General features: G+C 37.8%; 1 protein-coding gene and 1 non-coding gene across 4 annotated transcripts in view; both read left to right on the forward strand.

The window, feature by feature from the left end:
* STRN (striatin) overlaps positions 1-26,852 on the forward strand; it is a 123,287-nt gene that overhangs the window by 86,022 nt on the left and 10,413 nt on the right. For 2 of the 3 annotated variants that reach the window (XM_065527185.2, XM_065527186.2), the window contains 5 exons: positions 1,110-1,253; positions 7,172-7,308; positions 15,218-15,393; positions 17,064-17,111; positions 23,914-24,035. In XM_065527185.2, coding sequence (XP_065383257.1) covers positions 1,110-1,253; positions 7,172-7,308; positions 15,218-15,393; positions 17,064-17,111; positions 23,914-24,035 — 627 coding nt within the window. Of the gene's footprint in view, positions 1-584; positions 672-1,109; positions 1,254-7,171; positions 7,309-15,217; positions 15,394-17,063; positions 17,112-23,913; positions 24,036-26,852 lie in introns of all 3 variants that reach the window. The other variant, XM_065527184.2, reaches the window with a different exon arrangement.
* On the forward strand, positions 17,424-17,525 carry LOC123568480 (U6 spliceosomal RNA). The gene has a single exon (XR_006691855.2). It is a non-coding gene; the product is annotated as a U6 spliceosomal RNA (small nuclear RNA).

A 26,852-nucleotide genomic window follows, 5' to 3' on the forward strand; every position in this document is an offset into this window, starting at 1 on the left:
GCTGTAGTTGGAATTTAGCACTTAACTGAAACTGCACCATTTGACTGGAACAATATTCCTACTAATAGAAGCAATTGGATTTCTTAAATCGGGAGATTACAGTGTGTTCAGACATCTAGCATATGGTTTTTTTAGTATGGTGAAGAAAAATGACACTGTAAGGGAGAAATTTTTAACATCTTTCATTGAAGAGAGAGGGACTACACATTTTAGCACATTTTATTTAATGTCTTCAGTTCATGTTATCTTGATAAAAATAGCAGTCTGGGAACAAGTAAAGACTTAGGATAAAAATAGAACTGAAGCCATGCTTTGAATTGATATAAAGCATTGACTTATAAACCATCATGAAGTTGTTTTTTTTTTAATTGAACTCGTACTCATTGGAAAAGTTTGAGTCTTTTCAATGTGGTCTAGTAGAGATATTTCCAGTCAAATCATGTACTCCAATCATACCATCTTGAAATACATTTCTAGGCATTAGTTTAAATTGCTTAAAAATAGTTATATTCTTTGCTGGTATAGGAAAAAACCGTAACAGACTTTGGGTAAGATTTTCCCATTCTTAATTAAACTTATAACAGGAAAAACTACTGAAGATCTGTTTCAGCCTCTATCCTATATAAAACAGTCAAAACAGGGATGTGGGAGAATGAAGAATCAAAGTTCAGGTAAGTAATCAGTAGGGCATGAGACTTCACCTCGGGTACCATAGCTTCAGGATGTAAGGCAATTAATGCAACTTAATTTAAACAAACAGGGATGTTATTTAATTCAGTGCACAGTAGGCTCACTATCTGTATCTGGCTGCATTTAGAGCAATATTCAGTGGTTAAAGAATATTTTTCATGGTCTAACTGGACATGAGCATTCTTTTTTATGTAAATAGTGATATCCCATTTGCTTAATTTAAACAGTATAATTCTTTTCAAGAAATAATAAACTTTTACAATAATTTGAAAACTTGAAAATACTTATTAATCTAGTGGAATATTTTTAAAGGTAAATATTGACGGATGGAAAATAAGGCTTATGATACCATTTTGAGGCAGTTGGATAATTCTCTTTTTTCTTTTTTATCTCCCCCTCCCCCCACTTTTTTTGGCTAGGGCCCAATAGGTCAAAACTCCAAGATATGCTTGCTAATTTGAGAGATGTTGATGAACTTCCTTCATTGCAGCCATCTGTGGGTTCACCTTCCAGACCCAGCAGCTCCAGGCTTCCTGAACATGAAATTAATAGGGCAGATGAAGGTAAGTATTTAAGATACTCTGGAGCACAAAATGCACTTGGATGTATATCTTTAAATTCATTCATTAGAAAGGACTCTCCTATCAGAGAGAACTTTATTTTGCAGATGTTTGATCTGCATAGTTTTCCCCAAATGCAAACTTTCTTACATTCAAGGGAGTTTGATTCCAACTTCAATCTTCAAGACTTGAGAAGGTGCATACTCTTAAAAACCAACTCTAAGTTCTGGTTTAAAATATCTGCTGGCTCCACTGATGCCCATGGCCCTATATATACCATTCCAACATTGGGGGAATTAACAGTCCATAAATTGGTAGTAAATGTTTACTTTGAAACTCATATAAATATTTAAGCAATTTGTTAATGATAATTGAAAAAGGAGATAAAGTCACTTAAAAGTCTAGTCACATATTCTGCTATTTTAACTTGTTCCCTTTCAGTCCTGGTTCACGTGTGTGTGTGTATATGTGTGTGTGTGTATATATATATATGTGTGTGTGTGTATATATATATTTATTTTTATTTATTTATTTTTTTGTATGCCTGGGCTGGAGTGCAGTGGTGCGCACGATCTTGGCTCACTGCAACCTCTGCCTCCTGGGTTCAAGCGATTATCTTGCCTTAACCTCCTGAATAGCTGGGATTACAGGCACCTGCCACCATGCCTAGCTAATTTGTTTGTATTTTTAGTAGAGACGGGGTTTTGCCATGTTGGCCAGGCTGACTTTGAACTCCTGACCTCAAGTGATCTGCCCACCTTGGGCTCCCAAAGTGCTGGGATTACAGGCATGCGCCACCATGCCTGGCCTCACATGTATGTACTTTTTATACAGGTGTAGAATATACCTGCATAAAAATACACATTATTTTACATCATGTATAATAATTATATTTTGTGTTCTTAAAATCATAAAAATGATTTTCATAATGATAATTTTAAGAATGTATATTATATTTTAGACTTGATATGAAACTATTCCTTTTGGATATTTAGGTTGTTTTTAGTCTTGCAGTATAATCCTATGGTATATAAATACAGTTCTTTCTTTTAGACACAAGGTCTGATTTATCTGTTTATAAATGCGTAAAATGTTTATATGTGGAAACTGATTTTAAAGTACATATTTAAGCTGAGCATGGTGGTCCCTTGGGAGGCTGAGGTGGGAGGATCACTTGAGCCCAGGAGGGGTTTTGTTTTTTTTGTTTTTTTTTTTTTGAGACAGGCTGTCACTCTGTCACTCAAGTTAGAGTGCAGTGGCGCAATCACAGCTCACTGCAGCCTTGACCTCGCAGGCTCAGGTGATACTTCCACCTCAGCCTCCGGAGTAGCTAGGACTACAGGCACATGCCACCATGCCCAGATAATTTTTTGTATGCTTTTTGTAGAGACACGGTTTTGCCATATTGTTCAGGCTGATCTCAAACTCCTGGGCTCAAGTGATCCAACTGTGTCGGCCTCCCAAAGTGCTGGGATTACAGGCGTGAGCCACCGTGCCTCGCCCCTGTTCAGGAGTTTGAGACTGTAGTGTGTGATGATTGAGTCAGTGAATAGCTACTGCACTCTAGCCTGGGTAACATAGTGAGACCCTGTCTCTTAAAATAATCAATCAAATATTTATATTAGCTGAAAATTCAGCATGACAGTAATTATGATTAATGTATATTTTAAAATATTTTTAAAAATTAATCCTGAATTTAAATACTGTATTTGTACTTTCTCTTCAAATTATTATTTATTGATCAACACAGCCTGAGAAAAAGTCACAGAATAATCATATGGTTTTTTTCTTGTTTTTTTAGTCCATTACATTTTAGAGAGACATAAACTGATACAATTTTGATGTATATAGATTTTCATGATTGGAATACTTTTTCAGTGAAATTTTTGACCAGTACATGGTTAATTATTTGTTAGAGTCAATTATAGCATACTTGGAATTTATTACTCATACAAAGAATCAACACATTACATGCTAGATATAAAATTTATTTGATGTCTTTTGAATTACAGATGTGAGGTCATGTTCCTCAGTAGGTATGTTGATCACTAGGAGATGCATTCTGTTGACATTATAGGTATGAGACTTCTAATCAGTTGCATTTATCCCAAGATCAGGTCTAGATAAGGAGAAAAGTTAGTTTTTCTCTTATTCTCATAATTCAAAAAGTTTATCAGATTTCATTTCGGGCCATACATGAATTATGCAGAATTCTAATAATAGGGGCAGGATATGTACTATTTACTAAAGGACAGATGTACAAAAGCATTATATAAGCCACAGAAGATGTCCTTGATAAAAAAACATAGTGAGGAACTTTAAAACTCAAGCATTGAATGTTTGTTTAACTTGCTATCTGCAGCAGTGGTCATAAGCCTTCCCCCTCGGTGCAGGTTTTTCGGAAATAGAAAAAACATTGAAGTGATAGATTGTATATTGAATTGTCTATAACTGATACTTCTTGGTCTTCAGTCCACTTTCAGAAAGAACGTTCATATGCTGTGTGTGCGCTATAATTTTGTTACTTTATTTTTATTTTAATAATTCAGAAGGCAGGGCTGGGTGCAGTTGCTCACGCCTGTAATCCCAGCACTTTGGGAGGCTGAGGTGAGCAGATCACTTGGGGCCAGGAATTCAAGACCAGCCTGGCCAACATGGCAAAATCCTGTCTTAACTAAAAATACAAAAATTAGCCAGACATGGGGGCGTGTGCCTGTAGTCCCAGCTACTTGGGAGGCTGAGGCAGGAGAATCACTTGAACCCAGGAGGCGGAGGTTTACATCACACCACTGCACTCCAGTCTGGGCAACAGAGTAAGATTCTGTCTTTAAAAAAAAAAAAAAAAAAAAATCAGAAGGCAGTGTCACACTTAAAAGGCACAGGGTTTTGTTTTGTTTTTTGGTAAAAGCTGATTAGGGCTAGTAAGGTTTAGTTACCAGATGGAAATGTGACCTATAGTCTTAAGTTCTAAGGCTCCTTAGGAACAATCAGGTAACAGTGATGCTTATTATTGCTCTCCCTCTTCAGTCCTGGAGTGTCCTGGCTGTCCACTGGTATGTAAGGAAGGAGTTGTTACTTTCTTTGTTTTCAGGTTTTACTTGGCCGTTTGTAGAGGATTAGTTAGAATTAGCTTACATAATGTATATGGTCTATCCTAGGAATCTTAGTCTTTTACACCTGAACAAAGTTATCTGGAAATGTTAGAAATGAAAACAAATCAAACAAAAAACACCTGGCTGAAGACCTACCATCATAGTCTCACATGAGTCATTCGACTGATATTTTTGACCTGAAAATTGCTGTTCTAACTTAAACAATTCCTTTTCTTCTTTAGTAAATGTTTAGAGTTGTTTGAACTTCTCAGATGATATATGGTATTTTGGGTAAAACCTATTTTTATTTTTGCTACTGTATTGTATGGTGGTTTGATAATGTCTTAATTTATGCTCTATTTTGTTCTGATGAGGATTTTAAGAGTTTGTCACTACTGTTTTTAAAAGCAAGTAACTATTTTTAAATTTTTTTTAAAAGACATGGTCTTGCTCTGTCGCCTAGGTTGGAGTGCAGTGGTGCAGTCATAGCTCACTGTAGCCTCAAACTCCTGGGCTCAAGAGATCCTCCTGCCTCAAGCCTTCCAGGTAGCTAGGGCTAGAGGCATGCACCACTGTGCTTGGCTAATTGTTAAAAAAAATTTGTAGAGGCCGGGCGTGATGGTTCATACCTGTAATCCCAACACTTTGGGAGGCCCAGGCGGGCGGATCACTTGAGGTCAGGAGTTTGAGACCAGCCTGGCCAACGTGGCAAAACCCCATCTCAACTAAAAATACAAAAATTAGCCAGGCATGGTGGCATTAGCTACTTGGTAGGCTGAGACAGGAGAGTTTGCTTGAACCTGGGATGCGTAGGTTGCAGTGAGCTGAGATTGCACCACTGCACTCTAGCCTGGGTGACAGAGCGAGACCCCTGTCTCAGATTTTTTTTTTTTTTTTTTTTTTTTAAAGAGATAGGGGTCTTGCCCTGTCGCCCAGGGTGGTCTCAGACTCCTGGCCCCAAAGGGTCCTCTCACCTTGGTATCCCAAAACACTAAGATTACAGGCATGAGCCTCCGAACCTGGCCAATTCTTTCATTTATTCAATGAGTATTTATTATCATACATGATTGAATATAAATCTGAAAAATGTCTTGTACATGTACTAGTCAATACAGTTGACTTGTTTCTTTTAAGAAAATTACCCCTTTAGCAGCTAGGGTTTGAACTACTAAATTCATCTTACTGAATCACAAATGTTTGTCATATATAACCACCTCTAGGAAACTACTCAAAGACCATCTCTGACGTTTGTCAGAACAATTTGCATTTATGGAGAGTGACATTTTGTTATTGACCAAATTAATAAAATCATTAATATGACATTTTGCTTTTGACTGATTTTTCTATGATGGTTGTTGAAGGACTTGGATTGGTATGTTCAAAATGTTACAAAATAGGATATTTCAAGTTATTCACAAAGTAAAACTGACATTTTTGAAGTACACAGTTCACAGCTAATGAAAGTGTTCAAATGGACACTTTAAATTTTCTCACCAGGTGTGGTGGCTCATGCCTGTAATCCCAGCATTTTGGGAGGCCGAAGCGGGTGGATCTCCTGAGATCAGAAGTTTGAGATCAGCCTGGTCAACATGGTGAAACTCCATCTCTACTAAAAATACAAAAATTAGCCAGGCATGGTGGCAGGCACCTGTAATCCCAGCTACTTGGGAGACTGAGGCAGGAGAATCGCTTGAACCCAGGAGGCGGAGGTTGCAGTAAGCTGAGATCACGCCATTGCACTCCAGCCTGGGCCACAGAGCATGACCCCATCTAAAAAACAAAAAAACAAAAACAAAAGCAAAAAATTTTCTTTACCGGGTGCGGTGGCTTACGCCTGTAATCCCAGCACTTTGGGAGGCCAAAGCAGGTGGATCACTTGAGGTCAGGAGTTCGCGACCAGCCCGGCCAACATGGTGAAACCCCATCTCTACTAAAAATACAAAAATTAGACAGGCATGGTGGCACGCATCTGTAATCTCAGCTGTTCGGAAGGCTGAGGCAGGGAGAATTTCTTAAATCCAAGAGGTGGAGGTTGCAGTGAGCCAAGATGTCACCACTGCACTCCAGCCTGGGCGACAGAGCAAGACTGTCTCAGAAAAAAACATAAAAAAATAAAAAATATTATCTGAAGTAAACATTTTTAGATGAAGTATAATATACCTACAGAAGAGTGCTGATATTACAGCTCAGTGAATTGTCATCAAGGTAGAATTATTACCCTCCCATGTCACCACCCCTTAAGTCAACAAGTAGAACATTACCAGGGCCCTAGAAGTCCTGTGTTGCTTCTTTTCTTTAATCACTACCCCTCTCCTGCCCAGCAGAGGTAATCCTGACTTGTAACACCACATATTGATTTTGTCACATAAACAGGCACATTTTAGAGTTTGACCCATTTTCATTTGAAATTTTCTATACTCTTCTAGGTTATAAAATTAATGAATTATATTTTGAATGAGACCAGCACTTGTTACATATATTTAGTAATTAATAGAAATTGTTTAGGTAATTAGCATGAAATATCAAACAAGGAAAACTTACTTTCCTATAGTCATTATTTTTTATATAGTGAAAATGAAAGGACAGTGGATTCTTAGATTTGTTTCCTGTTTTACTTTTCTAATTAGTTGATGCCTTTACCTGTGGTTAAGATATGGAAAAAGCAATAAATTATTTAGGATTTTCTGCCCACTGAATTTTATTGTGTTTAAAAGCATTTAAAAACGATTAAGTGTATACGTGCACTATAAGAAATTTGATGCAAGCAAATGAAACTAAATGTTGGCTCCTTAGAGATTTTTAAATGTTTCCTTTGTCTTCCCTCTTCAGTGGAAGCATTGACATTTCCTCCTTCTTCTGGAAAGTCATTTATCATGGGAGCAGATGAAGCCCTTGAAAGTGAACTGGGACTTGGAGAACTAGCAGGCCTTACGGTGGCCAATGAAGCAGACTCCCTAACTTACGATGTAAGTAGTAGTTTTGTTTTTGATGTTTTTACTTGGTTTTTAAAAATAAAAACTTGCGCTGGGCACAGTGGCTCACGCCTGTAAATCCAATGCTTTGGGAGGCCGAGGCGGGCGGATCACTTGAGGTCAGGAGTTCAAGACCAACCTGGCCAACATGGAGAAATGCTGTCTCTACTGAAAATACAAAAAATGAGCCAGGCATGGCGGCAGGTGCCTGTAATGCCAGCTACTCGGGAGGCTGAGGCAGGAGAATTGCTTGAGCCTGGGAGGCAGAGGTTGCAGTGAGCCAAAACCACACTACTGCACTCCAGCCTGTGCAACAGGGTGAGACTCTGTTTCAAAAAAGTAAAATAAAATAAAAAGTTGATTTTATAGAAAATGAAGACAGTGGTAAAACTTCTTTACAAATATAGAACTTGGTTCAGTTTCCATTGAAAACTTTGAAAGATACATAAAGAAAAACTAACATTTTTCCATAACCTAGAGATGAAAATTATGGGCTTTACCTAAATCCATAATTTAGTATGATTTGTGTATTGGTTTTTGATAGGGGAAAGAATTCCTTTTTCCATTACCAAATTTGAATTTTGTTTTCTGTTTCAGGGCACCAGCAATTAGTTGTAATTCATGCCTACCTAAACAATATTTGCTTTGCTTCTTTAGTACATAAGTCAATATCCTATTGAGAAGAGATTTTAAGTATTAGTAGGCGTGGATGTGTACAGTGTGCTTTCCAGATGTTAAGGCTGACCCATCAGAGATTTGGACCAAAATTGATATCTTTGTACCTTTGTGCATACATTTACTTAATTCCAAACAATTGTTTTATAAATGTGTTTATAATTCCTCATCACAATAAATGATTTATTAGAAAATAGTTGCTTATGTCATAGGTAAAGTATTTATAACCTGCCTTATTTCATTAAATTTCTCTCACTTTGATAGTTTATGATCTCTGTTGGAAAACACAATGTATCTCTTGCAGCACACGCACCATCTAGGGGATGTAGGATGGATGCCTAAGCAAATCATAGGTATGGTAAAGAAGCACTCCAAAGAGGAACGCTTACCACTCACTCCTCTTCATACAGATAAAAAACTCCCAACCTCTTTGCTAAGCCCATTAGTAAGTCTTTTGGGTTCTACCTCCAAAAACAGTTGAAAATCCATATACTACTTTTCACTTTCTCTCCTGGTCCATTTTTTTCTTAGAGCTACTGCAATAACCATCTAATCTAAACGGGCTCCTTGCACTCCATTCTCCACAAATATGATACAGATTTACAAATTTATTTTATTTTATTTTTTTAAAGCAGGGTCTCACTCTGTCACCCAGGCTGGAGTGCAGTGGCTTGATCTCAGCTCACTGCACCCTCTGCCCCCCCGGGCTCAAATGATCCTCCCATCTCAGCCTCCCAAGTAGCTGGGACCATAGGCACGCACCATCACACCCAGATACTTTCTTTTATTTTTGGTAGAGACAGGCTTTTGCCATATTGCTCAGGCTGGTCTCAAAACTCCTAAGCTCAAGAAATTCACCCGGCTCAGCCTACTCCAAAATGCTGGGATTACAGGCCTGAACCACCATGCCTGACCTGTTACAGATTTTTTAAAAATCATTTCTAAGCTGGGCACAGTGGCTCACGCCTGTAATCCCAGCACTTCGGGAGGCCGAGGTGGGCATATCATGAGGTCAAGAGATCAAGACCATCCTGGCTAACACAGTGAAACCCAGTCTCTACTAAAAATACAAAAAAATTAGTTGGGCGTTGTAGCGGGTGCCTGTAGACCCAGCTACCTGGGAGGCTGAGGTAGGAGAATGGTGTGAACCCAGGAGGTGGAGTTTGCAGTGAGCTGAGATCACACCACTGCACTCCAGCCTGGGCGATAGAGTGAGACTCCCTCTCAAAAAAAAAAAAAAAAATCATTTCTACTTCCAGTGTTTTTGTTGCCTTATATTTCACATTTGTCTTTTTAAAACACCATTGATTTTTGCTTTTTTTTGGTAATCTTTGATAACCTGTGTCTTTTATTTGGAGCATTCAATCCTTTTTTTTTTTTTTTTTTTTTTTTTTGAGGCAGAGTCTCACTCTCCTGCCCAAGATGGAATGCAGTAGTGTAATCACAGCTCACTGTAGCCTTGACCTTCTGGGCTTGAGCCATCCTCCCACCTCAGCCTCCCAAGTAGCTGGGACCATAGGTGTACACCACCATGCCTGGCTTTTTAATTTTTTGTACAGACGGGATCTTGCTATACTGCCCAAGCTGGTCTTGAACTGCTGGGCTCAAGTGATCTGCCCACCTCAGCCTCACAGAGTGCTGGGATTACAGGCATGAGCCATTGTTCCCGGCTGGGGTAGTTTATTTTTTATTCAACCTTCCACCTTTCTACTACTTGGAATTTCTATACTCTTTCGCTACTCTTCAATGAGTACCCTAGAGAGTATCACATACGTTTTTATCAAAATTTTCCATGCAAAGACCTTATAATGCTTTTAATTTTTAATTCCCACCCTACTTACATGTCATTCTTGTTAACACATTTCTGAATATGTTTATCTTCTATAAAAAAATTGTTTTGTATACTCTACATTCAGTTAGGATTATTTATTTTACATTTTACATTATCCTTTACACATTTTGCTTTTTAAAATTCTTTTCTGCATGTCTGTCCATCTGGGATCACTTTCCTTTCACCTGAGGACATTTAGTATTTCTCTTTAGTGAAGGTCTTTTGGTGTCCGGTTCTCTCTGTGTCTTGTTTTCTGAAATATCTTTGTTTAGCCTGAGTGGGTCAACTGTTACTGCACATTGAATTCTAGTTGGCAGAGGTGGTTTTTTTTTACTCTAAACATAGTATTTTACTGTCTTTGTTTTATGTTTTCTGCTAAGGTCAACTATCATTTCTGTTGTTGGTCGTTTAATGGTAGTCTGATTTTTGTCACTAATATTATCTGTGTCTTTTTTTTTTTTAGCCAAGGTTTGTTTTCCTTTTTTATTTAAGTTTCTTGAAGTTCTTAAATCTTTATGACTTGATATATTTTCATCACTTTTGTAAAGTTCTCAGCCATTTCTCTTCGAGTACCACTTTTGCACCTCTATCTCTCTTTCTCTTCTCTTTTTGGAACATAGTTATATGTGTGTTACACCCTCTTCCTCTTCTTCCTGTGACCTCTGTCTCCTATTCCCTTTATTTTTTTAATGACTCATCTTTCAATTCACTAATTCTCTCTTCAGTAATCTGTAGTCAGTAGTTAAGCCCATATGTTGAGGTCTTACAGTTTTTTGTTTTGTTTTGTTTTGTTTTTGTTTTTGTTTTTGTTTTTGTTTTTGTTTGAGAGTCTTGCTCTGTCATCCAGGCTGTAGTGCAGTGGTGCAATCTCAGCTGACTGCAAGCTCCACCTCCCGGGTTCATGCCATTCTCCTGCCTCAGCCTTCCAAGTAGCTGGGACTACAGGTGCCCACCACCATGCCTGGCTACTTTTTTTTTTTTTTTGTATTTTTAGTAGAGATGAGGTTTTCACCGTGTTAGCCAGGATGGTCTCGATCTCCTGACCTTATGATCTGCCCGCCTCCACCTCTCAAAGTGCTGGGATTACAGATGTGAGCCACAGCACCTGGCTAGTTTTTGTTTCTTGAATTTTTTTTTTTTTTCTTTTTTTTTTGAGACAGAGTCCTGCTTTGTCGCCAGGCTGGAGTGCAGTGGTGCGATCTTGGCTCACTGCAACCTCTGCCTCCCGGGTTCAAGCAATTCTCCTGCCTCAGCCTCCCGGGTAGCTGAGATTTCAGGCACATGCCACCACACCCAGCTAATTTTTGTATTCTTAGTAGAGACAGGGTTTCACCATGTTGGTCAGGATGGTCTTAATCTCCTGACCTTGTCATCCACCTGCCTCAGCCTCCCAGAGTGCTGGGATTACAGGTGTGAGCCACTGCACCCAGCCAAATTCTTTTTTTTTAGATTGTTTACAGATTTCTTCCAAAATTTTCAGTCTTGTCTTTTATCTCCTTGGACGTAATCAACATCATCATTATTATTATTATTATTGAGACAGAATCTTATTATTTTAGCCAGGCTGGTGTGCAGTGGCGTGATCTTGACTCACTGCAACTTCTGCCTCCTGATGGAGGCTCTCCTCCCATCTCAGCCTCTTGAGTAGCTGGGACTACAGATGTTCACCAGTACGCCCAGCTAAAGCATGATTATTTTAAAGTTGAATTGGAAACTCTGTAGTTCTTTTATTGTTATGTGTTGTTTCTGCTCATTTTCAGTTATATTGTCTTACATCCTTATGTACATGATTATTTTTATTTTCAAGAAACTGTTATTTGAAAAGTTGTCTGTAGAAATAACTTCAGACCAAATGCTATAATTTAAATTGCTTTTCTCAGATGTATGCAGCCACTACCTCTGGGATCTGGGATCGATTTATTTCATTTTGAATTTTTACAGTCCCTGCAAGGCCTTGGCTTCTTCTAGTTCACCCTTATGTGTAGGATGCCACACTTTGAAATCATAACCCAAAGCAAAGTGGCTTACTGAGCCCAACTGTCATGGCAGGTTCATCAATTTGTATCCCCATGACACTTCAAAACTGTCAGAAAAACTGCTCAGCCTCTCAGCCGCCCCCTCTGGAATCAGTAAACAGCGTCTGGGGAAAACAGCCCAAATATTGGACTCACCTTTTAGGCCTCTCTTCTTCTCTAGATTTTGGCCTGATTTTTCTTCAGTATTTGGTCTCTGTTTTTTATATTTAATTCTGTTTTTCTACTTGTCCTTAGTGCAGAGGTGGTCCAAATTACCTGACTTGTCATGGCTAGAAGCAGAAGTTCCCATTAGATACTTCTGTTCTCTCTATTCTAGCCCCACAAAGAGTTTATCCAGTATGTAATGTAACTTAGTCCTCTCTCCAGATAAAGCTCATTCTTTTTTCATAGTTTTTAATTGTTAGAAAACGTTGTGTTAGGTCTGTCACTCGGTTTTCAAAAGTAGTTCCTGGTTTCATAATAATACCAGTAATCTGTGGCTGTGTAACAAATTATGCCAAAACTTAGCAGCTTAAAACAAAAAACATTTATTATCTCATAGTTTCCATGGGTCAGGAATACAGAAGCAGTTTAGCCAGGTGATTCTGTCTTAGGGTCTCTAATGTAGTTGCAGTCAAGATGTTGGCAAGGGCTGCAATATCACCTGAAGACTTGACTTGTGGGGTGGATCTGCTTTTAAGCTCTTCCTGTGGTTGTTGGGAGGCCTTGGTTCTTTGTTGGCTATTGGGGGAGACTTTAGTTCCTCACCACATAGGTCTCTCCATGGGCTTTTCAGCATGGCAGCTGGCTTCCCCCAGTGTGAGTGCATGTGAAAAGAGAGAGCAAGAACACCCAAGATGGAAGATGTTATAACTTAATTTTGGAAGTAACTTGTTATCACTTCTGCTATATTCTGTTGGTGACAGAGACCAACCCCGTAATGTGGGACGGAACTACATAAGGTTTACCTATAAGGAAATGGAGCTGACTGGGGCCATCTTAGTGGCTGCCTACCACATTAAGACATTCAGAAGGAATTCGATTGCTCTTTCACCTGAAAGCCTTTCAGGTGCTTAAAAAGAGCAGACATGATTCAACTCAGCTTTTCTTCTTCCAGAATAAACAGCCCCAGTACTTACAGTAGTTCCTTGGATGATGTGTTTTATGTCTCTTATTATCCTAATTTGACAAGTTGTATCCATTTTTTTCTGCAGATGTTTTATTGAGGGTAACTTCTAAATTCCAATGGCTTGGGTTTGAATCCAGGCCCCTCCACTTACTAGCAGGGTTCTTTGGGCAAGTCACTTCTCTTTTCCTGGTTTATCTAGTCTGGAAAGTAGAGATAATGTTATTTCCTTCTTCATAGAGTTATTTTGAGGATTAAGTGAGTTAATGCACATAAAGTATTTTCAATAGTGGTCAAAATAATGAATAATGCCCAAAATAATAGCTATTGTGTTAGTATTGCTGTATTTTTGTCTTTTGTAAATAAGTAGTGTTTCTCCAGTCTTTTACCAATACAGTCATACCTTGCTTAATGATGGGGATACATTCTGAGAAATGTGTTCATTAGGTGATTTCATTATTGTGCAAACATCGTAGAGTGTACTTACAAGCCTAGATGGCATAGGCTTTGCAAATCTATACAGCATGTTACTGTACTGTAGGCAACTATAACACAATGGTAAATACGTATCTAAACATGTCTAGACATAGAAAAGGTGCAGTAAAAATACAGTATAAAAGATTTCAAAATGGTACACCTGTATAGAACACTTATCATGAATGGAGCTTGCAGGACTGAAAGTTGCTCAGAATGAGTCAGTGAGTGAGTGGTGAGTGAATGTGAAGGTGTAGGACATTACCGTACTGTTGACCTTGTAAACACTGTACACCTAGGCTGTGCTAAAATATATATTAAAAAACTTTCTTCAGTAATAAATTAGACTTAGCTTACTATAATTTTTTGCTTTATAAACTGAATTTTTAAAAACATTTTAACTTTTATAATAACACAGCTTGAAACAAACACATTGTATAGCTGTAGAAAAATATTCTCTTCCTTTATATCCCTATTCTATAAACTTTTTCCTATTTTTAAAATTTTAATGTTTATTTTACTTTTTAACTTCTTTGTTAAGAATGAGTACACATACACGCATATTAACCTAGGCCTATACAGGGTCAGGATCATCAGTATCACTCTCTTCTACCTCCACATCTTGTCCCACTGGAAGGTCTTCAGGGGCAGTGACAGTCATGGAGCTGTCATCTTCTGTGATAACAGTGCCTTCTAGTAGAATACTCTTTAAGGAACTGTCTAAAGCTGTTTTACAGTTAACTTTTAAAAAATAAGTAAAAGGAATATACTGTAGAATAAAAATTATAATATATAAACCAGTAACAGCAGTTAATATCATTATCCAGTATGTGTTCTGTACATAATTATACATGCTAGACTTTAATAGCACTGGCAGCCCAAATAGGTTTGTTTACACCAGCATCACCACAAACATGTGAGTAATGTATTGTGCTACAGCATTAAAACAGCTATGATGTTACTATAGGAATTTTTCAGCTCCATTATAATTTTATGGGACCAGCATCATATATGTGGTCCATTGTTCACCAAAATGTAGTTATGTGGCACATGATTGTACTTTTGCTACTCTTACTTAAACTTAGTCTGGTTGGTAGCCTTGGAGTGTGAAGAATTCGTACCCTGTGGTGCTAGTGTAAATTCAAATATAATCTACCTCTTTAGCTTTTCTGTTATATGATTGGAATGAAAAAATAGTACTTTTTTTTTGTTTGTTTTTGAGATTGAGTTACCACGGAGGGAAAGAACATGTGTGTGTTTTACCAGTAGAATGCGTTCTTTGAGTTATCTCTTCCATTTTTAACATTTTATGCTTCCAGTTTATAAATTTGTTTCCAGTTTGATGAAAAAAATTTAGCTATTAGAAAGTATTTAAAATCTCAAAAGTACGATATTTTAAAATGTTAGCAGGTTTAAAGATAGCTTAGTTTTTCAACTCTTGCCCAAAATTATATTTGTATACTATAATTTGTGTTAAATTACTTGGTCTTATTTAGCATCCTAATAAGATCTATTTTATGTAATTTGATTCACTTTTTATATTCAATTATGTTAATTGTTTTTGTAATAATATACCTTTCATATTTCTTCAAAGAAAACTAGTGTTGGGTTATTGCTAATTTTGCTTCTTGGTTTGGTTATTTACATATAAAAATTACATTGTTTTAAAAATTGCAAAGTGATGGTTTATTGACAAATCAGCAAGAATTAATGTTGAAATGCAATTTTTTTCCCCTATCCTGAACTAAGTGTGTAGATATCTTTGTTTTCTTTCTTTAATAGATAGCAAACAATAAAGATGCCTTGAGGAAGACATGGAACCCTAAGTTTACGTTGAGAAGTCACTTTGATGGCATCCGAGCCCTTGCTTTCCATCCCATTGAGCCTGTTTTGATAACAGCATCAGAGGATCACACATTAAAAATGTGGAATTTACAGAAAACAGCCCCAGCCAAAAAGTGAGAATATTCTACTTTGACATACTTGAATATTTTAATTAACATTTTCAGCAGAAAACGACATATTTTATTTCTATTAAATTTCCCAAATATTTCTTCTAGTTCTTTCTGCCATGTCATGTAATTTATTGTGTTTTTCCGTTTATACGACCTAATGGTAGGTTAGAAAACTGATGCTTAGGAAGATGTGGTGTTATCTGTTGGTTTCACCAGGGTTTGTGAATACTGATTACCGTCCTTATATATAACAGTATTTTTAAATGGCTGCTATATTTGGGGAGCCCCTTATCTGTACTGAAGGTTTTGACTGTTCCTATAAACAGGTATATGCATCTTTAAAATAATCAAATCTCCACCTCCACCCATTGTTTAGTAGATTAGACTTATGGGGTGGAGCAGAGAAAAGCCTCACTGGGATGAGTGGAGGGTCTTGGTCTTGTCTTTTGGCCTTAAGACTTTATGTACTTTCCATACCCACCAGTATGTCTAGACTCAGAGGCTAACTTAACTGCTGAAGTGCTTGCCTTGGCCCTTTAGTTCTTGTCTAAGTATGGATAGACGTGAGTTAGTATAAACCCTTTAAAAGTCACATAGCTAAACCTGATTCTACTTTCTTGGCTCCTTATTGGAGCTCCACTCCTTTGGGTCACATGTCAAAAAAAGAAAAAAAACCAGCATCTGCCAGCAAAGACCCTTTTGCAGTGTTGGGCACTTTGTTATTATAAGAGTCATCACTGAACATCAAATAGAGGAGGTTACAAAAATTTTACTACCAATGGAGGAAATCTGAGAGAGATCAGTGTCATTCATGCTGTGTCATACATAGGGTAGATGAAATATTTGATTTATCAGTCTGCTTCAGATAGCTCAACCAGATATTGCTAAAACCAGATGGACTTTCATATAGATTAGGTGTTTTCAGAAGAGAAAAATAGTTTACTGGCTATACATTGTGAGATAACATGTCTATACATAACTGCAATACAGTGTAGAAATTGGTAGGTGCATGACTTTAAATCCAGTTTCCATCAAAGTCATAGCCAGTATTAGAGTATAGTGTACCTATAATAATGGTGTTCTGAGTAGTGAATAAACTGATAATTTGGACAATCTCTTCAGTATGGAGGATAGACATATTAACCTTATTGGAAAGGCAAGGAAATAGAAGTACCATTTGCTGATATCCTACTATGTGCATGATTGTGTCCTGGGGTGTTTTTTAACTTGTAGAATCCTATTTAATCCTGTGATTATTTGGTGTCATTCCCATTTTTTTGTTTTGTTTTAAACGGAGTAATCTGAAGTTCTGAAACATTAAATAATTTGCTTAAAGTTCACCAATTAGTGACAGAACTGGAAATTGAGTTCAGAAATTTATCTCTTCAAAGCCCATGTTGTTTCTCTTGAATGAAGCTGTCTTTCCCTTTAGTCAAATAGATTATGACAGGGCTAAAAATACTGTAACAAGATATTATTACTAAACAAGAATCTTGTTTCTTGATGCCATGAAAGTATAATTGGTGTTAAGTAAGCTTTCTTATGTATCATATAGTTGAGAATGGTATATTCCCATAATGTTTGTATTTTTAAAGGCAATTTTATGACATATGTTCAATTATACTGTTTATTACTGAAACTTCGAATGTTAAAGTCATCTCTCTCTGATTTAGGAGCACTTCTCTTGATGTAGAACCTATCTATACATTCAGAGCCCATAAGTAAGTATATGCTTTTTCTTTATTTTAAACCAATATCTTTGTAAAACAGGCTGGTTAGGATATTTTATTTTCTTTCACTTACTAGGTATTCTTTGTATTTAGGAGTTTTTTTAAATGTAAAAGAATTTGGCAGATAATGTAATGCTAAAACCAAGTTCATCACTGCGAAATAGGGTTTGCGCTTAAATTAGATTTTATTTACATGATGTTTAAGTAAGGTACATATTTATATCTTTAAACTAGAGCCAACTAGGTTTAAATATTAGAAATTCCAACTTTTTTTCCTTATATAACCTGGATTAAAATATTCAAGTACCTGCTTTGGCAGTACCTACCCTACAACTGGAAAGATACAGAGATCAGCAAGGCCTCAGTACAAGGATGACACAGATTCACGAAGGGTTCCATATTTTTCTTTTCTTTTTTTTTTTTTTTTTTTTTTTTTGAGACGGAGTCTCGCTCTGTTGCCCCACCTGGAAGGCAATGGCGTGATCCAGTAGAGACAAGGTTTTACACTGTTGGCCAGGTGGTCTTGAACTTCTGGGCTTCAACTCTTGACCTCAAGTGATCCACCCACCTCAGCCTCCCGAAGTGCTGGGATTACAGGCGCCTGGCTGAAGGGTTTTGTATTTTTCTAAATGTGGAAACAAAAGAATACTAGCCTGGCGCGGTGGCTCACACCTTTAATCCCAGCACTTTGGGAGGCCGAGATGAGTGGATCACGAGGTCAGGAGATCGAGACTATCCTGGCCAACACGGTGAAACCTTGCCTCTATTAAAAATACAAAAAAAATTAGCTGGGTGTGGTGGCAGACATCTGTAGTCCCAGCTACTTGGGAGGCTGAGGCAGGAGAATGGCATGAACCCACGAGGCGGAGCTTGCAGTGAGCAGAGATCGTGCCACTGTACTCCAGGGTCGCAGAGCAAGACTCCGTCTCAAAAAAAAAAAAAAGATTACCAGCTACCACAAAAACACAATTGGTTACATAGACCGTTGACACTTTATAGCAACTACACAATCAAGTATGTGTAATAACCAGCTAACAACATGATGACAGGATCAAATGGGCACATATCATTGTTAACCTTGAATGTAAAAGGGCTAACTGCCCCAATTAAAAGGCACATAGTGGCAAGTTGCATAAAGAAGCAAGAGCCAACTGTATTCTATCTTTAAGCAACCCATCTCACATGCAGTAACCCCCATAGACTCAAAGAAAAGGGGTGAAGAGCAATCAACCAAGCAAACGGAAAACAGAAAGAAGTAGGAGTTGCTACTCTAATTTCAGACAAAAAGACTTTAAACCAACAAAGATCAGTAAAGACAAAGAAGGACGTTACATGACAGTAAAGGATTCAATTCAAAAAAAGTCTTAACTATCTTAAATATATATGCACCCAATACAGGAACACCCAGATTCATAAATTCTTAGAGACTGTCAAAAAGATTTAGATAACTATACAATAATAGTGGGAGACTTTAACACCCCACTGATGTATTAGATCATCAAGGCAGAAAACTAAGATATTCAGGACCTGAACTTGATACTTGACCAAATGGACCTAACATATATCTACAGAACTCTCCACCCCAAAACAACAGAATATACATTCTTCTCATTTGTACATGGCACATATTCTAAAATCAACCACCCTCCTGGCCATTAAACACTTCTCAGCAAATTTAGAAAAACTGAAATCATACCAGCCACACTCTCAGAGCAAACACAATAAAAATAAAAGTTAATGGCTGGGTGCAGGGGCTCATGCTTGTAGTCCCAGCACTTTGGGAAGCTGAGGCAGGCAGATTGCATGAGCTCAGAAGATCTAGACCGGCCGGGCGCGGTGGCTTACGCCTGTAATCCCAGCACTTTGGGAGGCCGAGGCGGGCGGATCACAAGGTCAGGAGATCGAGACCATGGTGAAACCCCGTCTCTACTAAAAAAAAAAAAATACAAAAAAATTAGCCGGGCGCGGTTGTGGGCGCCTGTAGTCCCAGCTACTCGGGAGGCTGAGGCAGGAGAATGGCGTGAACCCGGGAGGCGGAGCTTGTAGTGAGCCGAGATCGCGCCACTGCAATCCAGCCTGGGCGACAGAGCGAGACTCCGTCTCAAAAAAAAAAAAAGAAGATCTAGACCAGTCTGGGCAACATGGCAGAACCCCATCTCTACAAAAAATACAAAAATCAGCCACTAGTGGTGATGTGTTCCTGTAGTCCCAGCTCTTCAGGGGGCTGAGGTGGGAGGATCACTTGAGCCCGGGAGGTGGAGTTTGCAGTGAGTCGAGGTCATGCATCTGCACTCCAGCCTGGGCAACAGCAAGTGATAGCCTGTCTCAAATAAATAAATAATAGAAGTCAATACCAAGATGGCTCAAACCCATCCAGTTACATGGAAATTAACCAGCTGTTGAATGACTTATTGGTAAATAATGAGAAATGAAGGCAAAAATCAAGAAATTCTTTGAAACTAATCAAACCAAAGCTACGACATACCAGAATCTTTGGAAGGCAGCTAAAGCTGTGTTGAGAGGGAATTTTATGGTGCTAAACACCCACATCAAAAACTTAGAAAGATCTCGGCCAGTGCAGTGGCTCACAGCTGTAATTCCAGCACTTTGGGAGGTTGAGGCGGGCAGATCACAAGGTCAGGAGTTTGAGACCAGCCTGGCCAACATGGTGAAACTCCATCTCTACTAAAAATACAAAAATTAGTTGGGTGCGGTGGCATCCATATATGCACCTAGTACAGGTGTAATCCCAGCTACTCAGGAGGCTGAGGCAGGAGAATTGCTTGAACCCAGGAGGCAGAGGTTGCAGTGAGCTGATATCCCGCCACCATACTCCAACCTGGGCAACAGACTGAGACTCCGTCTTAAAAAAAAAAAAAAAAAAAAAAATGTTAGATATCAAATTAACAACTTAACATCACACACAAGAGAAAACCAACCCCAAAGCTAGCAGAAGACAAGAAATAACCAAACTCAGAGCTGAACTGAATGAAATTGAGACACAAAAAAACCATATAAAAGATCATTGAAACCAGACGTTGGTTCTTCGAAAGAATAAGATAGGTAGACCACTAGCTAAACTAATAAAGAAAAAAAGAGAAGATCCAAATAAACACAACCAGAAATGATAAATGTAATTTTACCACCAACCCCACAGAAATACAAAAACCATCCAGAAACTATTATGAACATCTCTGTGCACACAAACTAGAAAACATAGAAGAAATGGATAAATTCCTGGAAACAACATCCCAAGACTAAACCAGGAAGAAATTCTGTGAACAGACCAATAATGAGTTCTGAAATTGGATAGTAATAAAAAGCTTTCCAACAAGAAAAAGCCCAGGTTGAGATGGATTCACAACTGAATTCTACCTAGCGCATAAAGAAGAGCTGGCACCATTCCTACTGAAACTATTCCAGAAAATTGAGGAGGGGCCGGGTGCAGTGACTCACGCCTGTAATCCCAGCACTCTGGGAGGCCAAGGTGGGTGGATCACCTGAAGTCAGGAGTTCGAGACCAACCTGGCCAACATGGTGAAAACCCCATCTCTACTAAAAATACAAAACAATTAGCTGGGCATGGTGGCAGGTGTCTGTAATCCCAGCTACTCGGGAGGCTGAGGCAGGAGAATCACTTGAAACCGGGAGGTGAAGGTTGCCATGAGCCAAGATTGCATCCATTGCATTTCAGCCTGAGCGACAAGAGTTATGAAACTCCATCTCAAAAAAAAAAAAAAAAATTGAGGAGGGACTTCTCGCTAACTCATTCTTTGAGGCTAGTGTCATCCTGATACCAAAACCTGGCGGAGATACAACAAAAAGGAAAACTTCAGGCCAATATACAAAAAGGAAGACTTCAGGCCAGTATTCTTGATGAACATAGACGCAGAAATCTTCAACCAAATACTAGCAGGCAGAATCCAACAGCACATCAAAAAGCTAATCCACCACAATCAAGTAGACTTTATCCCTGGGTTGCAAGGTTAGTTCAGTATACACAAATCAATAAATGCGGTTCATCACATGAACAGAACTGAAAACAAAAATCACATGATCATCTCAATAGATGCAGAAAAGGCTTTCAATAAAATTCAGCATTGCTTCATTAACCCTGAACAAACTAGGCCTTGAAGGAACATACCCCAAAATATTAAGAGCTGTCTATGACAAGCTCACAGCCAACATCACACTGAACAACAAAATCTGGAAGTATTTCGCTTGAGAACTGGAACAAGACAAGGATGCCTACTCTCACCACTCCTATTTAATACAGTACTGGAAGTCCTAGCCAGAGCAGTCAGGCAAGAAAAAGAAAAGGCATCCAAATAGGAAGAAAGACAGTCAAACTATCTTTTTTGCAGACAATGTAATTTTGTACCTAGAAAACGCTATAGTCTCTGCCCAAAAGCTCCTAGATTTGATAAAACAACTTCAGCAAAGTTTCTGGATATAAAATCAACGTATGAAAATCAGTACCATTTCTATATACCAGTAATGCCCAAGCTGAGTACCAAATCAAGAATGCAGTGTCATTCACAGTAGCCACAAAAAAGGTAAAATACCTAGGAATATTGTTAACCATGGAGGTGAAAGATCTCTACAATGAGAATTACAAAACACTGCTCAAAGAAATCAGAGATGACACAAAGAAATGGAAAAACATTCCATACTCATAAGAAGAATCAATATTGTTAAAATGGCCATACTGCCCAAAGCAATTTACAAATTCAATGCTATTCCTATCAAACTACCAATGACATTCTCACAGAATTAGAAAAAACGTTTAAAATTCATATGGAAACTCAAATAGCCAAGGCAGTTCTAAGCAAAAAGAACAAAGCTGGAGGCATCACATTACTGATTTCAAACTATACTACAGGGCTATAGTAACCAAAACAGCATGGTACTGGTACAAAAACAGAAACATAGACCAATGAAACAGAATAGAGAGCCCAGAAATAAAGCTGCACACCTACAACTTCAACAAATCTAATCCTCAACAAAGTTGACAAAAACAAGCAATGGGGAAAGGACTCCCTATTCAATAAATGGTGGTGGGACAGATGGCTAGCCATATGCAGAAGATTGAAACTGGACCCCTTCCTTATACCATATACAAAAATCAATTCAAGATGGATTAAAGACTTAAAGGTAAAACCTAAAACTATAAAAAATGTTGAAGAAAACCTAGGGAATACCATTCTAGACATAGGCCCTGGCAAAGATTTCATGATGAAGGCACCAAAAGCAATTGCAACAATGACCAAAAAAAAAAAAAAAAAAAAAAAGACAAATGGGACCTAATTTAACTGAAGAGCTTCTGCACACGTTAGAAACAGAGTAAATAGACAACCCACGGAATGAGAGAAAATATTTGCAAACTATGAATCTGACAAAGGAACAATATCCTGAATCTATAAGGAACCTAAACAAATTAACAAGCAAAAAACAACCCCATTAAAAAGTGATCAGAGGACATGAACAGATAGTTTCCAGAAGAAGACATACATGTGGCCGACAGGAAAAAGTGCTCAACATCACTTATTATTACAGAAATGCAAATCAACACACGATGAGATGCCATGTCACACCAGACAGAATGGCCATTATTAAAAGGTCAAAAGATAACATGCTGGCAAGACTGTGGAGAAAAGGGAACACTTAAATGCTACTGGTAGGAATGTAAATTAGTTCAGCCACTGTGGAAAGCAGTTTGGTGATTTCTCAAAGAAGTTAGAACTACCAGTCAACCCAGCATTATTAGGTATATACCCAAAGGAATATAAATCATTCTGCTATAAAGACACATGCATGCATGTGTGTTCATCATAGCACTATTCATAGTAGCAAAGACATGGAATCACCCTAAATGCCCATCAGTGGTAAACTGGATAAAGAAAATGTGGTACATACACACCATGGAATACTATGCAGCCATAAAAAATGAGATCATGTCCTTTGCAGGAAAATCGTGGAACTGAAGGCCATCAGGTTAAGCAAACTAATGCAGGAACAGAAAACCAAATACTGCATGTTCTCACTTACAAGTGAGAACTGAACATTGAGTATACATGGACACAAGAAGGGAACAATAGACACTAGGGCCAACTTGACTGTGCAGGGTAGGAAGAGGGTGAGGATTGAAAAACTACCCATTGGGTACTGTGCTTTTTTCCTGAGTGATGGAATAATATGTACAGCAAACCGCCAAGGCATACAATTTATCTCTAGAACCAACCTGCACATGTACGCTTGAAACTAAAAGTTAAAAAGTTTTTTGAGAATTGTTTGTGTGTGTGTGTGATGATGCATTTCATTTTTTTTTTTTTCTGTTTCTGTTTAAGGAATGTGCCTTTTCTCTTGATTTAGCACAGAGATTGGCATACTTTTTATATAAAGAGTCACATAATAAATATCTGACTTAGGCTGTTAGGCTTTTAAAAATATTTTAGGATTTGCTAGTCATATAATTTCTGTTGCATGTTATTGTTTTTTGTTTTGTTTTGTTTTATAACCCTTTAAAAATGTAAAGACCATTCTTAGCTTGAGGACTGTACAGAAACAGACCAGTGGTTGGATTTGACATGCAGACCATAATTTACCAACCTCTTAAACCAGAGGAAGAAAAATGAACAGTGCTTTGCTAGTACCTGAGTTTTCAGGTACTAGCTTTTATAAAAAGCAGAAAAATAGCCATTTGGGTAATTAAACATGCTTATTTTTAACAAGTCATATTATCAGGTTGGTTTTTGAGAATAGCAATTGATTTATTTTTTTTTTAATCTCCCAGAGGTCCAGTGCTTTGTGTGGTAATGAGTAGCAATGGTGAGCAGTGTTACAGTGGTGGTACTGATGGACTGATCCAGGGCTGGAATACCACTAATCCCAACATCGACCCCTATGATTCTTATGGTAGGTGATTTCCCAAAGATCTGAAGGAATAAAATTGATTTTTTAAACACATTTTTTCATAGAATATAAAAGGAAGAGATAGGAGATTTTTGAAAATAGGTAAAGAGAACCACATCTTTATTTTGTGAAAAAGGACTTCTGTATTTAGGAATTAACTTGATATACAATGCTAAAAGAAGAAAAGAAAAAAACATTCTTCTTGAAAATACAGTTCCCACTTCTCCAGAGTCTTATTTATTGGAAATACAGGCTTGATTGACAGTTGTTTTCTTATTTTAGGCATCTGTAGAGTTCTTGGTACATTATTACTAAGCCGTAGTAACATTTCATCACTATTCTTGTCAAACAACTTTTAAGGAAAATGAATATTGGTGCCATCCCCTTAGTCAATTATTGGAGGGCTGTAGAAGCTAATAATTTAAAAAGTCCATGACACCAAAATAGGTAAAAGGCCTCAAAAGTTAAGAAGTGCCCTTTAGTTTTGGGAACAGTACCATACATCATAAATACATATTATAATCTATCAATAGATATTACCATAAATTCATTTGTAAAAACTGTTTAGGAATTGGCTATTTTGGTTTTCTGTTAAGTTCTAGAGTAGTTTGAAGTATCACATTTGTCATAAAAGCATTTTAATTCAGTCATTATTTTAGATTAATTTTACCACCAAACCAGAGTAAGGATAAGAAATTCAATAAACAAAATTTTTTCCCAGCATTTATTTAATAAGCATTAATATTTTGTGAAAAGTAGCCCCACTGTCCCCCAATTCTCTTATAAGTTATCTGTTCTATGCCTTTCCTTACTTCCTTTACCTCTCTGCTAGAGAATCAACTGTCCCTCATTCTGTCCTAGGCCAGTCTTTCCCATTTTGACTTTATTCATTTTAGTTTCTTTTGGGACTGTACTCGAATCTGTCTCTCTTTGCGACTGCATTCTAATCTTTTGCTCTTCTGCTTTTGTTCTCTTGCGTCTTAATTAAGCCTTACTCTCTTTGCTTCCTTTGCATCCCCTCAGCAAATAAGTAAATTCGGGTACCTTCCATTCTGTGCAAGGAGAAGCCTTGACCCTGTTTCCCTCACTGGCTTCCGTTTAGTTCCTCTCATTCCCTCATGATCTGTTTCTTTGATGGTATTGTCTAGAAAACATAATTACCAGTTACTAATTTCATGTTTTTTCTCTGTGCTTCATCCTTCTGCATACTGGCTTCTGGCTCTAACACTTACATATAACAAGATTGTCAGTAACTAATTGCCTGATCCAAGAATATTTTACAGTCCTTATTTTACTCGATGTATTGGCTGTATCTGAGATTGTTAACAACTCCATCCTTTTTGAAATCTGTCCATGCTATTGGCATTTTGACACTTTGTGACAATTTCTATTCTCTGTCCTTCATAAACTGCTTTTATTTTTCTTGCCTTAAATATTGACATTTATCAAGACCCAGACCCTAACTTTTTTCAGTGTACAAACATTCCTTGAGAGACTGAATCTACATCTGTGCTTAAATCTTTGAGCTTCAGATTGACTACAGGAATTTCAGGATGACTGTTGAATGGTCTGTAAATCCTAGCATGTTCTGTGTTTCTTCTCCTGTATATTCTTTTTTAGTTGGTGGCACTATGAGAATCACCCAAACTAGAAACCTAAGAATTATTTTGGATTCCCTGTTCTGTCACACTGTCCCCACTTACTAATTACCTAGTTTTTTGGTAAAGACTCCCTGAATGTTTCTTGAATTTACTTTTTCTGCTCTGGCCCTCTCACTGCTTCCCCTGGCCATAGGTCTTTGTCACTCTTTTTGTCTGCTGAAACAATCCCTTGCCTTTGTCTTGATTCTATCCAATCTGTCTTCTGTACTACTACCAAGCTTACCTTATTAAATACATACTTGATCCTGCTGCCCCTGGAGACAGATTCCTTGTTGCTTTCAGGATAATTTCCAAGTTCCTTAATATGTAGTAGAAATCACATCATAAACTAGATGCCCTCATCCCATCTACTTCCTGCTTCAAAGTCCACACTCCAGTAATACTGAATTGCTTATATATTTCCTTGCATATCATGCTGTTTCTTTTTTCATGTGGTTTCGTGGGTGCTACCTTCCTTGTCAAGCATTCTGTCCCCTTCATCTTCAGCTGGCTGACATCTGTAAATTCTAGGTTTCACTCTCCAAGTTTTCACTCATTCCAGTTACTCTCTGTGCTAACTGATGTCTGTCACTATTATTGTACTTTCAACCTTGTCTGTTGAGGACTGGGATAGAATTGGGTCTTAATCATATATTTGGCTCCATCGTTGAGCATAGTGTCTGACACACAGTGTGTCTTCAATAAATATTTTATGGTATGTGTGACAGAGGGTATAAGACATAATACCATTGACATTTCCAGACTTAACATTTATGAGTCTTCTTGAAAGTACCACTTCATAGAATCATTGTGAAGATTAATAAAGTTTCCAATTTGACTTTTATCATGAGACTGTGCTTACTTAACGTCCCCACTTCCCTCCCTCTTTCCCTGCATATACTATCACCACATCTCAGTTACTGCTGTTTGAGAATTTGGGATTCCTGTAGATGTCACTTCCTGTCCATTATGAATGTCATATTTTCAGGAATAACTGCCATCCATCATATAGTAAGATAAGTGGACAGAAGGAAGTGTAGCCAAAGTGCTAAGGGATTTCAGAGAGGGAGAGGACCTCTCTGTTCACTTCCTCAGGGAGTATGAGTTGTGGTTTCTCCAAAGACGAATGAAATTCAAATGATTTTATATTAACATGCTTTAAAAATATTTAGACAAATGG

This window comes from Macaca fascicularis, chromosome 13 (genome assembly GCF_037993035.2).
Source record: "Macaca fascicularis isolate 582-1 chromosome 13, T2T-MFA8v1.1".
Taxonomy (NCBI): domain Eukaryota; kingdom Metazoa; phylum Chordata; class Mammalia; order Primates; family Cercopithecidae; genus Macaca; species Macaca fascicularis.